Source organism: Pinus tabuliformis, chromosome J (genome assembly GCF_031772625.1).
Source record: "Pinus tabuliformis cultivar Carrire ecotype Pingquan chromosome J, CPIR1, whole genome shotgun sequence".
NCBI classification, from domain to species: Eukaryota; Viridiplantae; Streptophyta; class Pinopsida; order Pinales; family Pinaceae; genus Pinus; species Pinus tabuliformis.
In genome coordinates this window covers 532,415,309-532,428,557 of record NC_142295.1, presented here as the reverse complement: position 1 = coordinate 532,428,557, position 13,249 = coordinate 532,415,309, and the positions used below count along the sequence as shown (strand labels likewise).

Below are 13,249 nucleotides of genomic sequence, written 5' to 3'. Positions count from 1 at the left end.
AGCATACAAACTTTATAATCCATCCACCAAGAAATTAATAGTAAGCAGAGATGTGCAGTTCATTGAAGATGAAGCTTGGGATGGAAGCTTGGAAAAAACAGTAAATGTGAAGACAATTGTGTCTCATGAAGAACAAGAGGAAGGGACAACAACAAATAATCCTTCCTTGGTGGCTCCTCCTCCACCATAGCAAGTACAACAAACCACACCACAAGCTGGAATTCGAACAGCCTTGAGAAGTCAAGGAAGAACAGCTGCTGTTACACCACAAACAGCTGTTGCTGAAACACCACAGGGATCAAATATACCCTCAAGTTCGGATGGAATTCCAAGCACACCAATAAGACCAAGATTCAGAAATATGAGTGAGATTTATGAACAAGGAGATGTAAGTAACAATACCGGTCTGAATTCATTATTCACTTTGTATTGTCATATTGATGACCCAATCCATTTTGAAGATGCTGTAAATGAAGATAAATGGATTGAAGCAATGAATGAAGAAATTGGTGCAATTGAGAAGAGTAAAACATGGGAGTTAGTGGATCTCCCTGAAGGCAAGGATGCCATTGGAGTTAAATGGGTCTATAAGACCAAAAGCAACGCTGAAGACAAGATTGACAGGCACAAAGCAAGACTTGTTGTGAAAGGCTACAACAAGGCAAAGACTATGATGAAACCTTTGCACCAGTAGCAATGATGGAAACAGTGAGAACAGTGTTGTCTATTGCAGCACAACACAAATGGAAGATTTATCAGATGGATGTTAAATCTGCATTCCTAAATGGAGTGTTAAAAGAAGAGGTTTATGTTGATCAACCTCCGGGCTATGAAGTTGAAGGCCAAGAGCATAAAGTTTGTAAACTGAAGAAGGCTCTTTATGGGCTGAAGCAAGTTCCAAGAGCATGGTACAACAGAATTGATGCTTATCTGATTAAGAATGGGTTTCATAAGTGTGATGGTGACCCCACACTCTACATAAAACAGAATGACGGTAAGATTATTATTGTTGTTTTATATGTAGATGATCTGATTTTTACTAGCAATGATGCTTTTTTCATTGCTGATTTTAAAGCAGTGATGAAGAGTGAATTTGAAATGACTGACTTGGGCTTCTTAAGATATTTTCTTGGAATTGAAGTAGACCAAAGTGAAAATGGTGTTTTCATTTCTCAAGATAAATATGTAGAAGCAGTGTTGAAGATATTTAACATGCAGAACAACAAATCAGCTGTGACTCCAACTGTAGTGGGGTTGAAATTGACCAAAGAAGACAGCAGCAAATATTTTGATCCAAAACTGTACAAGAGCATAGTTGGCAGCCTTATGTACTTGACTGCAACTGGGCCAGACATTATGCACGCTGTGAGTTTAATCTCCAGATTTATGGAAAGACCGAAAGAGACTCATTGGCAGGCAACCAAGAGGATTCTAAGGTTTGTGAATGGAACGAAGGGGTTTGGTATTTTATACTCCTCTTCTGAAAGTTTCATGTTGACATGTTACACTGACAGTGATTGGGCTAGAAGTGTTGATGATAGGAAAAGCACATCGGGATATGTATTTCATATGGGATCGGGAGCCATCTCATGGGCTTCCAAGAAGCAACCAGTTGTGGCTTTGTCAACAACAGAGGCAGAGTATGTGGCAGCAACAACAGCAGCATGCCAAGTAGTATGGCTGAGAAGAGTTCTCAAAGATTTGTGTCATGAACAAGAAAAGTGCACAACCATTTACTGTGACAATAGCTCAGCAATAGCATTGTCTAAAAACTCTGTTTTTCATAAAAGAACAAAGCACATAGACACCAAATTTCACTTCATACGTGAATTGGTTAACAATGGTGAGATTGTTTTGCAGCACTGCAGAACAGAAGATCAACTTGCTGACATCTTGACAAAACCATTAGCAAAGAAATGTTTTGATCGTTGAAATTAAGGGGGAGTGTTGGAATTTAATTTCAACTGCAACAATGAATAGCTGGATTTGCAGTAAATACTCCAGCCTGTTCGATGCCTTAAAGTCAAGCCCGATATTTTTGCATATTAATATGCATTAAAGTTTCAATTGAATTCTCCTGCATACAGCCGACTTGTTTTTTGATAGAAGCATCACCGCCTTGCTGCATTAAATTCGGTGATAGGCATTAGAAGATATTTTGTAATATTGTACTGTTTAAATCAGATATGTTTTAGCATATAAATACCACACAACAGTTCTGTTTTAAGGTTAGCTGAATAATGATACATGGTTAGCAGCAGATTGATAGAGAGCAGAGGAGAGCACGCAGCAGCGTGAAGATAATACTTGCCAGATAGTGAAACGCACAACAGTGCACAATAGGAGTAGATGCAACAACGCAGCAGAGAGCAGAAAGGGAAAAATGCACAGCAGTGCAGAGATTTGAATGAAATTTGTTTAACAGATGTTTATTTGTGTGGAACAGAAGCGTTCCTTGGTGAATCTGTTTTGTAATAGAAGTTGTGAAATTCTCTTAGTATGAGGAAGACAAATCTGTAACAATTAATTTATTTTTAATAGACGTAAGTTAATTTTTCCTGTTGCTGTTACACCGTAGCTCAAAAAAAACTTGACGTCAAAAATTTACGTTGCTGCAACACCACGAACAGCGTTGCTGCAACACAAGTTACAACAACTGAAAAAAAACTGTGTTGCTGAAACACCGTTTCCAACAAGCGATTTTCTATTTTTTTGTGCAAAAACAGAGTGCAAAAACAGAGCAATTTTTTGTCTGTATGTTATGGAATTTATCAGAAAATTCCAACAATTTTTATAGAATTTATTTTTTAATATATAATTTTTAAATGTTTTTAAATAATTTAAATTTTGATTTAATATAATTCAAATAATTAGTAAAGTTTTTTGGTGGGTTGCTGTTAAAATGCTTTTTGAAAAATGGTAAATGGATGTAATTTTGAAACTGTTAGTGATTTTGTTAGCGGTTTATGATGATTATTTGTTTTTATATTTATAAGTTATATATATATATATATATTTGAGAGTTTTTGTGGTTAATTTGTAAATTAAAAAAATGTAATGGTACATTATAAGAACCATTATTATTATTATTATTTTTTTTAAGTGGACTGTTCAAAAATCATGAGAAATTACGATTATCTCTCATGGAAATGGTCATAATTTGATTAGCATGTCACCTGATGCAATGAGTGCTAAGTGAACTATTCAAAAATCATGAGAAATTAGTCACTTACCACTACCTCTCATGGAAATAGTCATAGATGAATGACTTACTTGTGAATCCCAAAAAATGATATCTAATATGTACCTTTGTGTAGAATTTGGTTGCAGCTTGCATCTACAACCAACTTTTTTAGTCTTTTTTCCATATTTTTATGGGAACATATATATATTTATTTATTTGTATTTTTTCTTTTTTTTCTGGAGTTTTTGATTGGAAGTTGATGAAATAATTTTTGGTTTTGTTAACTCTCTATTATATGTGATCCGTTTAACATTTCGAGTGAAAACTTCATCCATCACGAAGAACCAAAAAAAACTTTCACAATATAAATTATTGTGAAAGTCTCTAATCACTCATAATTTTTTATTTTAATTTTATATATAAATTTTTTATTTTAAATTTTTTTATATTATTTAGAATTTCTAAAATTTAGAAGTTAAATTTGTGATTCAAACACATCCCCAAAAAAATTCAATATCACATTTCAGTGTATCTTATCCTTTCAGTGTATCTTATCCTCTTATTTAACCTTTCTTACTTAGCTTCTCGTTTTAAGATTGGATGGGGTTCGTTCAGTTGTTGAGCTATTTCCTTCCCGCTGTCGCCCTTTCTCCCACCGAGCCATCTTTTAGACACAGGAAGCCACAGCAAATATCAATGACCGATCAGAATATTAAGGAATTTCGACTAATACTTCAGAGGCAAGAGAATTCCATTGCCAACTTGAGCACTCACTTCAAGTCTTTTCTGGGCTCACAGGAGTGAAGTAAGAATCTTCGGATGGAGTTTGCAATGTGTTCATGATTTTAACAACAACTGAGTTCAATGGAAACAGTGGATCAATAATATCCTTTGCAGAGTCGACTATATTTTTAAATGTGCAACAATAATATAATATCCTTGGTTAATCATATATTCAAAATTAGGTTTAAACTGAACATGTAAACCCTGCCTAATACCATATATAGAAAAGACAATAATGTATCTTGATATATAAAAAGGCAATAATGTATATGGATACATAAGGATTTTGTTGATTTTTTTAAACCATTTTTATTTTGAAAATAAAATTAGATCATTTTTGGGTTAGTGTGTTATGGGTGTTAATTTTTGTGTATCGTTCTAATTTTATCAAATGTTTATAAAAAGAATTGATTTTTTAAACAATTTATAGATAGGGAAAGTTTCATCAGAATCTGTAATTATTACATCAGTATTCAAAATAGAGTTGACATGTATCTCTTTTAAAATAAAAATAAAATACTCTCTAAATAAAAAAAAGAAAAAAGTAACCGATAATTAAAATAAATATACTATAAATATTTAGTTAATAAACCATATGACTTAATAAATTTCATATAAAGTAATTAAAAATTCAAAAAATATTAAAAATAATATTTTAATATTTTATATAATAAAATATTCAATATAATTTATCAATAAAATATAATAAGATAAATTAATATTTTAATATTAAAATAGAATTTTGTAATATATATATTTTTTATTTTTAAATTTGATTTTTCACTCTAGTGAACAAATTTGATCCTCTAAATTTATATTAAATGCGTGTTTAACATACATCTATATAGATATATTTTTCACACTAAAGAACTTTTACAATTAATGTGATTTATATGTTGATCTCTTTAACTAATTTGGACAAATTAGAAATCGTTTGTGCATTGAGCGCAGGTATTCATCCATCTTAACTTCTCATCCCATAAATATAAACGTGTATTATTTTATTTTAATATTTCACACCGATATACACACAGATTTTTCAGAATTTTTAAAGCCTATACCAACATACATATCTGAAACGTGTTTCTGAGTTTCTTATATGAACTGCATTATACCATAGCTACCTTAAATGCATCATCTGAAGAAACAAGCGTTCGCTATACACCGAATCATGTGTGGAATACACAATGCCGAGATTTATCTGAAAAGTAGGTGTAATACCAGTGTCAAATCCAGTCACGAGTGGACTTCAAGAACGACGTAGTATGCCACAGTGATTGGCAAAGAAACAAGCATGCCAAATATGACCCTGTAATCAAGATCATGCATTAGCCATGGCCAAAAATGTAAGTTCATTTGAAATTTTAACTTAATCATGAGCTTCATCTTACGCTGTGCTCAGAATGTCTGAGTGTAAATCGTACTCCCTTGCAAATACAAATGGGACTATTCCTTGAGGCAACGCTGCCTGCAATAGTCAGAAATATATGCATCATTTTTTTATAGATTATAAAACATTTTTTCCACTATTAATTTCTTCCAAAATTATAGTGATTTCGAAACAATTTTTTTCCATTTTTGTCTTAAAATTACAATGATTTGGAAACCCTTTCTTTAGTTTCTACTACAAAATTATAAAGACTTTAGAACTTTTTTCGCTCTTTTTATCACACAAATAAAATTTTAAATAATCCCAATTAACTGTTTCTTTCATAAATTCCAATATAACAATAATATTTATCCATACAATACTATTAAACATTTTCAATGGCTCAGAATTTTATGTGGTAAAAAAACAAGAGAGGTATACCTGCACAATGGACAGATGCCACACAGTTCCTCGAAGACCAGTTGCAATTGAAGCGATGCCCATGAAAGCTGGTCCAGCGAGAAAACGCATAAGCATCGCTAACAATGCAAGAGATGTTCCACATGCAATGATTCTGGGTTGCAGCGCCATGAATAACCCTGCAATTTAACACAATCAGAATTATTAACTAGATTTGGTGTTCTAATTCATACCCTAATATTATAGAAACTAACTACTTAATTATACATACTTCACCACCGATTTTATATGCTTTGGTCTGAACTTTTTCCCCTCTAATAAAGGTTTTAAAGTTATTGGCAGTTATTTGTACAAATATAAATTACCCACTTCCCAATGAGCCAACCACAACCAAAACCACCTTGTTCCTGTGAGAGGCCTCTGCCTGGGATCAGCACAGACTTAAAGATATTAAACAAAAAGTAATGCTTTGGTCTGAACATTTTCCCCTCTAATCATGGTTTTAAAGTTATTGGCAGTTATTTGTACAAATATAAATTACTCACCACCTTGTTCCTGTGAGAGGCCTCTGCCTGGGATCAGCACAGACTTAAAGATATTAAACAAAAAGTAATGCTTTGGTCTGAACATTTTCCCCTCTAATCATGGTTTTAAAGTTATTACCCACTTCCCAATGGCCACAACCAAAACCTTGTTCCTGTGAGAGGCTTCAGCCGGGGATTACCACAAACTTAAAGATATTAAACAAAAAGTAATTAGGATAAGCATATTTTGTGTGTTGGTTTAAGAAAGAAGAATTTGTTGGAATTAGCCCAGGGATGGATTCAGACCACTGCCGAAAAATACAACATAATAGATTATAAAAAAAATACAACATAATAGATTATAAAAGAATAAGTAAATTATATAATTTATTAAGTTTAATAAATTTATTTTTTATTAATAATGTTTTAAAATATATTATATAAATTGGAATAATTTTAAGGGTTAACTTAATTGGTTTAAGGGTTGACTTAAATGGTTTAGAGTTGAAGTTTTTGATATTGTTGTTAGTTATTGTTGATTAATGGTTTTATTCTCTTTGATTCCCTTAGGGCAGAGCTCCTTAATGAGGCTCACTATTTTCATAGTTTATCATCAACAAAATATGGAGAAACACTCCAAAATTTCCATGCTTCTCTTTGCTTCCCTTGGGGTTGGGCTCCTTAATGAGGGCCCACTATGTTCATAGTTTACCATCCACAAAATGTGGAAAAATGGTCCTAAATTTCCATGCTTCTATTTGATTCTCTTAGAGCATGACTCCTTAATGAGAACCCACTATTTACATAGTTTACCATCCACAAAATGTGAAGAAATACTTAAACAATGAATAATTATATAAATTGAAATATTTTTAAAATAAAAATATAAATGTAAAATTATATAATTTTTAATTTATATAAAAAAAAAAATATATTATTTAAAATTATATATATATATATATACAAACAACATCTTTCATTACTGGCATAATTTTACATAACTAGAAGTTTTCAACATCTTTCATTACTGGCATAATTTTACATAACTAGAAATTTTCAAATGAAATACCAAAAGAAATTTAATTTTTTTTTAAATCCGCTAAAAAATCAAATTACTATAAAAACAAATTATATTAAAAATAAAGAAAGTAAATAAAACCTAATACTTAAATTCACACATAAAAATAAAATATTATAATACTTCTAAATTCTAAGTTTACACATAAATATTTATTTAATAAAATTAGAAAATAATTAATTTATATTTTGTTTTTTTAATTGTTTAATTTTATAATTATATATATGTTAAATATAATTTTTTATCTACCAGAGATTAGTAACATAAAAAACATAAAAATATTGTTTAAAACAAATGATATATATATATATATAAAAGTTGTTTCTGAAGGAACTTACCTAGACTAAACATTGCCATTCCCAATCCAGCGTTTGACAGAATTGTGACCGAACCTTGCACCATTGGAGGTAGTCCAACATGCAACCTGCAAAATGCTTTGTACATCTTTATCAAACCAACGTTATTGTTGTTCAAATCCATAATGATGGGGAAAACTGAAAAAAATCCTAGTATGCCATGCTAGGAACGAAGTTGCTAACATATATATTTTTGCTCTACATTTAACACAAATCTATATGTCTTGTGCCTCACAGATTACATAATTATGTATATAGGGGTTGATAACGAAAATTGACCTTGCTGAAATGAGTGCCCATATCATTCCTATTACGCTTGAATAGGAGTTGGGATTACAGAGAAGCTTACGCCCAACCATGCCTAATATTATTCTCATCACTGCAGCTGCATGTGGAGAGTTTGGTTCAGATAGATCTTTCCCATCAGATTTATCAACCTTTATAGCTATAAGAGCTGGTGTAGCTTTTGAGATAGATTCTGGAAGCTTATGATCCTCTTTTTCAATTACAAAATCTCCATCCCCCATGGGTAGTTTATGTTCAGAACTAAAATCTCTGTAAACACTAACTTCTTTATGTAGCTGCTCCGGGTCGGTTATGACTGCACTACAATTAGGTTAAGACATTAACTTCGATATAAATAACTTCAAACAGTTCCACCAATAGTTGCTATGGCAAAGTGTTTTAAATAAACTTTCAGAGATATACTTGCCTTCAGAGAGTAAAGAACTTTCACAGCTCCAAACAAACTTCTGAACCTCCTTTGCACATTCATCTTCAAGGTCAGGGCGATAATTAGTTGCAGAGGGGGAAGCCATCCTTCTCAGCTGCACTGCATTGTGGGGAGTAATGGTTAAGCTGTCATCAGAAAAAATGCCTTCACTCGGAGTCATTGGTGTTTTCTCTGATACCATTTCTCTTGTAATTTTGTAGCTGGAATCCATAGGACATTGCAGGTTTCTGGAGGAATGAACAGATTTATATGCCATGTCCAAATCTGAGTGAGTCATGGCCATTATTGGCATCAAATGCAGTGAATTTGAAATTTGAAGTCTTTGAGATGATGCAGCAGAGTTAAATCGCTGTGAAAATGACGAGGAAGATGATTTTCTGACTACAACATGTATCCTTTCATTGTCTGCATCCACCTGGGCATCTCTTGACAGACTTGAATTCTCTCTTTCCTTAAGAATGGAAGGTACATTATCGTGCAACATTTTAGCACTTCTGTACTCATATAGAAATAACAAAATAGTATACCAGATAATAGATTGCAGAACAACTGTTTGTACCATCAAATTTTCTGCTGAATCCCCATACATGGCCTTTAAAATTGGGATTCCCATGACTAGAGTATTAGGCAATGTAGATAATGAGAAGAGTGTGATGACCCAATCCAAGCTTCCTCTATTTGACCACTTAGCCCACAAGCCCAGAACCAAAAGTGCCATGGCTTTAGATACCACATCAGCAGCAATGAAAGTAAAATTCAACTTGTAAGGGTTGATCCTGGATATAAACTCAAATGACAGTAGAGGGACAGCAAATACAGCCACAAACTTATTGATCCCTGCACATTGCTCGGGACTGAATACCTTCCACCATTTTACAGATCCATAAGCAAAGAACATTGTCACATACAGTGGAACAACAGCACTGATTACAGTGTATAAATCCTTCCAAGTTATCATCCTTGCCACAGAAGGACTTGGATTTTGATGTGAGTATTTTGGTAGATTGTCCTGATTTCAATTCCACTTGATATTATGTAGCCTCACATTGATCTCACTTCCAGCCATTCTGCTATTGAATACAAACACTGCATAATGCCATCCCAGCAATTGGATTCAAGTCTCTCCGAGAATCAATGAAGGGAATAGCCACCTATATCAAGAATCTGACAAAAGGACCACATTGCTATTACAACCGTGGTCATCGCTTCCACATTTGACTGGTTACCACTACATAGGAATCAACGGCCTGGGATAACGTGCTCTCATTTCACTCCTTTTCCCCTTATATTTTTGGTAGGATTTGTGAAAAGATGTGCACTCATTTTACCCTTTTTCTTATTATATTATATTATATTTTTTCCCTATTATATTATATTTAGTTATAGCTTATAAAATATTTTAAAATCACATGGATAGAAATTAAATTAAACAAAGTAAATAACTTATATTTATTTAAAAATTTGAGAAAAACTAAATCACTATAACATTTCATATTAATAATGGTTAAGAGCATGTGTTTCTGTGTAAGAGGAGGTTACCACTACATAGGAATCAACGGCCTGGGATAACGTGCTCTCATTTCACTCCTTTTCCCATTATATTTTTGATAGGATTTGTGAAAAGATGTGCACTCATTTCACTCCTTTTTCCTATTATATATATTGTTTTTTTGTTTTTGTTTTTGTTTTTTTGTTTTCTGTTTTGTTTTTTTTTAATAGATTGTAAAATATTTAAAAATCATATGCATAGAAATTAAGTCAAACAGAGTAGATAACTTATATTTATTTAAAAATGTGAGAAAAATTAAATCACTATAACATTGCTTATTAATAATGATTAAGAACATATGTTTCTTCATAAGAGGAGGTTACCACTACATAGGAATCAACGGCCTGGGATAACGTGCTCTCATTTCACTCCTTTTCCCATTATATTTTTGGTAGGATTTGTGAAAAGATGTGCACTCATTTCACTCCTTTTTCCTATGATATTATGTTATTATTATTTGTTTTTTATTTTAGTTATAGATTGTAAAATATTTTAAAATCACATGGATAGAAATTAAGTCAAACAAAGTAGATAACTTATATTTATTTAAAAATTTGAGAAAAATTAAATCACTATAACATTGCTTATTAATAATGGTTAAGAATATGTGTTTCTTAGTAAGAAGTCACATGTTTAAAACTAGGGTAGAGTATGTATGCCTTCGTAAACTTAGCATTCAAATTACTACCCCAAAGTGGATCCCTTGTCCAACAAACAAGACAGTCTCATACACCACTTTAATATCTAACTTAACCCTAACCTTAAAATTAAAATAGTAATAATAATAAGAAACAAAATCTGATTTTTGAATAGACCAAATAATCCAAAATCACTACAAAATATACCATTTCAGATATCTGGAAGTTAACCGATTCCGGGAGAGATCGCCGCAAAACCAAGGCGATATGAATGCAAATTATCAAACGCCGACAGCTAGGGCCGTAGTATATGCCTTCTCCTCCTGTAATTTATTGAAGATTGAGTGTGGTTCCCTTCCCTGCAAACATATCTTGAATGCCGTAAGTGAGTTGTCGATTTTCAATCGATTGGGCAGATTAGGTTTTCAACACATTCAATTGCAGCTTTTGTAACGTGCCGTTCCAGCTTTTTATTGTTTGGTTTTCTCTCCACATAGAACCCATGAGGTCATGGCTGATTCTGATGGTTCCCTGGACAGATACAGTGAGATATTATCATCACCATAAAGGTGACATAATCGATCAATAAGTCAATCGACACAAATGATTAGGTTTTCTTTTGGGAGGTATTTCCAAGATTAGTACAACTGAGAAGCAATTTTGTTACAATGAACATAACAGTACTGTTAAAACTTATTGTAATATTGTTTTAAGTTTTATTTTGTTTTATAGATTATTTTTAGTCTAGTGAACGTTAAAATAATTTTTTTTTTTTTTCTTTCTATTTGACAGAAATTGTGTTGTGTTTCAGGTTGAATATAATTTTTTGTTAGATTGTAAATTTTTGTGTTTTAAATTATATTTTTGAATAAATAATTTCTAAAAAATTAGAGAATTTAAATTATATAAATTTTATAGTATAAATTTATAATTTTAATAGTAAAATTGATCTGAAAATGTTTAAAAAAAATAAAAATAAATAATTATAAACTATTAATTATTTCCAAAGTTTTATTCAATGTTAGAAGCATTATCAACTAAAATAAATAATATGGGAGTTCATGGAGGCTGAGGAATTGCCCGGACAACTAAAAGTGGTTGGAATCGAGCAAGAAGAATTCAAAAAATGATGCCCTAACATTGTTTGAATCAGGTTTTTGATGGTGGAAATGGATCAACACAATCAAAAACCTATAAGGCGCCCAAAATATTGAAGATTAACGGCGATAACTATGATTTAAAAAAATTCCGACCAGATTTTATCAAAATATAGCCAGAATTCCTATGATTTTTTTGGGGAAAAACACAGTGTAATTAGACTACACCAATAATATGTCATAGATTTAAAAAAAAAAATTTTACATTTTGTTTTTTTTAGTTTGGTAATAATTTTTTTAGCTAAATTATAGTTTTATGTTAATAGTTCCGGCAAACAAGGGACTCTAGCAATCAATCTGTTTATTAGCCACTATTAGTTTAGTTGTTTTGCAAAACAAATATTTGTTTTTCAATATGTTATAATTTTTAGATATTTATCATTGTCAAAAACCACTCAAAATTAAAAGTTGTAGCCTAACTTGTAGACTAAATAGCCTTTTTCACTGGAATTCACCAAAATGTGGCAATATAATTTCAAAATTTTTTGTTATTTAAAATAGATTTTTGAATGCATAAATGGATTTAGCACCCTAAGAAAACCCTTAGGAACTCCAATTATGCAAATTAAACAATTTAAACTCAAATTTTTAAAAATTTCAATTTTAATTAAAATTAATCAAAAAAATAGTGGTGGAAAAGGCCATCTAGTCTATAAGTTAGACTACGCCTCTTTCAAAATAGCTCATACTTACGATTACTACCCACCATAGTTTAAACAAATGTTTGCATAAAAATAAATAAAAACAAAATGTAAATAAATATATTTAAGAGGAGTTAGTGTCCACCATTAATTATGTGTTTTTAATATTTTAAGTAAAATTATCCAAAACAAATATATATGTCCAAAAAAAACTATATTTTAAGTAAAATTGTTCCCGCACAAATATATATATCCCAAAAAAAAAACCCTAAAACATACTATGTTTAAAATGAGACACCCATAAAAAACAAGCTCAAAATTCTCAACCATTTTCGTATACTTGAATTTGGAGTGTTCCGCTTGGAGTCAACTCGGCAGGCACCGTGGAATCCGGATTTGCTTCACCCTCTGACAATGTGACAGGAAATTTGCTGCAATGTTTACACAGCCGGGACAAAAATACAAATTAATTTTACATATATGAATTTTAAATTAATATAAGAATTAAAATATAATTATTTATCCTAAGGTGCTATTGCTTTTAATAATGTGACCATTTTACTCTTTGCTGGTTCAGTAGATTATAAATTAGACATTATACGATTTAGAAAATTAAAAAAATCCGTAAGTTGGCCAACTCAACGTGTTTTTGTCGATAAAGGTATTAGGTGAACGACTGATTTATTTTACAGTTAATGATGATAGTCCGTGAACGACTTTTATATATTACAGGTGGGAAATTACACGTAGCATTTCAGCGAGTTGGCCCATATGTCTATGTCCATTTTCTTTATTTTATATTAATGAATAATATTTT

At 31.4% G+C, this 13,249-nt stretch overlaps 1 protein-coding gene across 1 annotated transcript; it reads right to left on the bottom strand.

Annotated features, from left to right (window-relative positions):
- Nucleotides 1–5,011: 5,011 nt before the first annotated feature.
- On the bottom strand, nucleotides 5,012–9,546 carry LOC149228111 (putative auxin efflux carrier component 8). Its single transcript, XM_089380676.1, has 6 exons — nucleotides 8,427–9,546; nucleotides 7,994–8,315; nucleotides 7,697–7,782; nucleotides 5,778–5,935; nucleotides 5,359–5,435; nucleotides 5,012–5,276 (listed from the first exon to the last, which is right to left on the bottom strand). The coding sequence occupies exons 1-6, from the start codon at nucleotides 9,403–9,405 to the stop codon at nucleotides 5,204–5,206; spliced, it is 1,695 nt and encodes a 564-aa protein (XP_089236802.1). The 5' UTR covers nucleotides 9,406–9,546; the 3' UTR covers nucleotides 5,012–5,203.
- Between the last annotated feature and the right edge of the window lie 3,703 nt (nucleotides 9,547–13,249).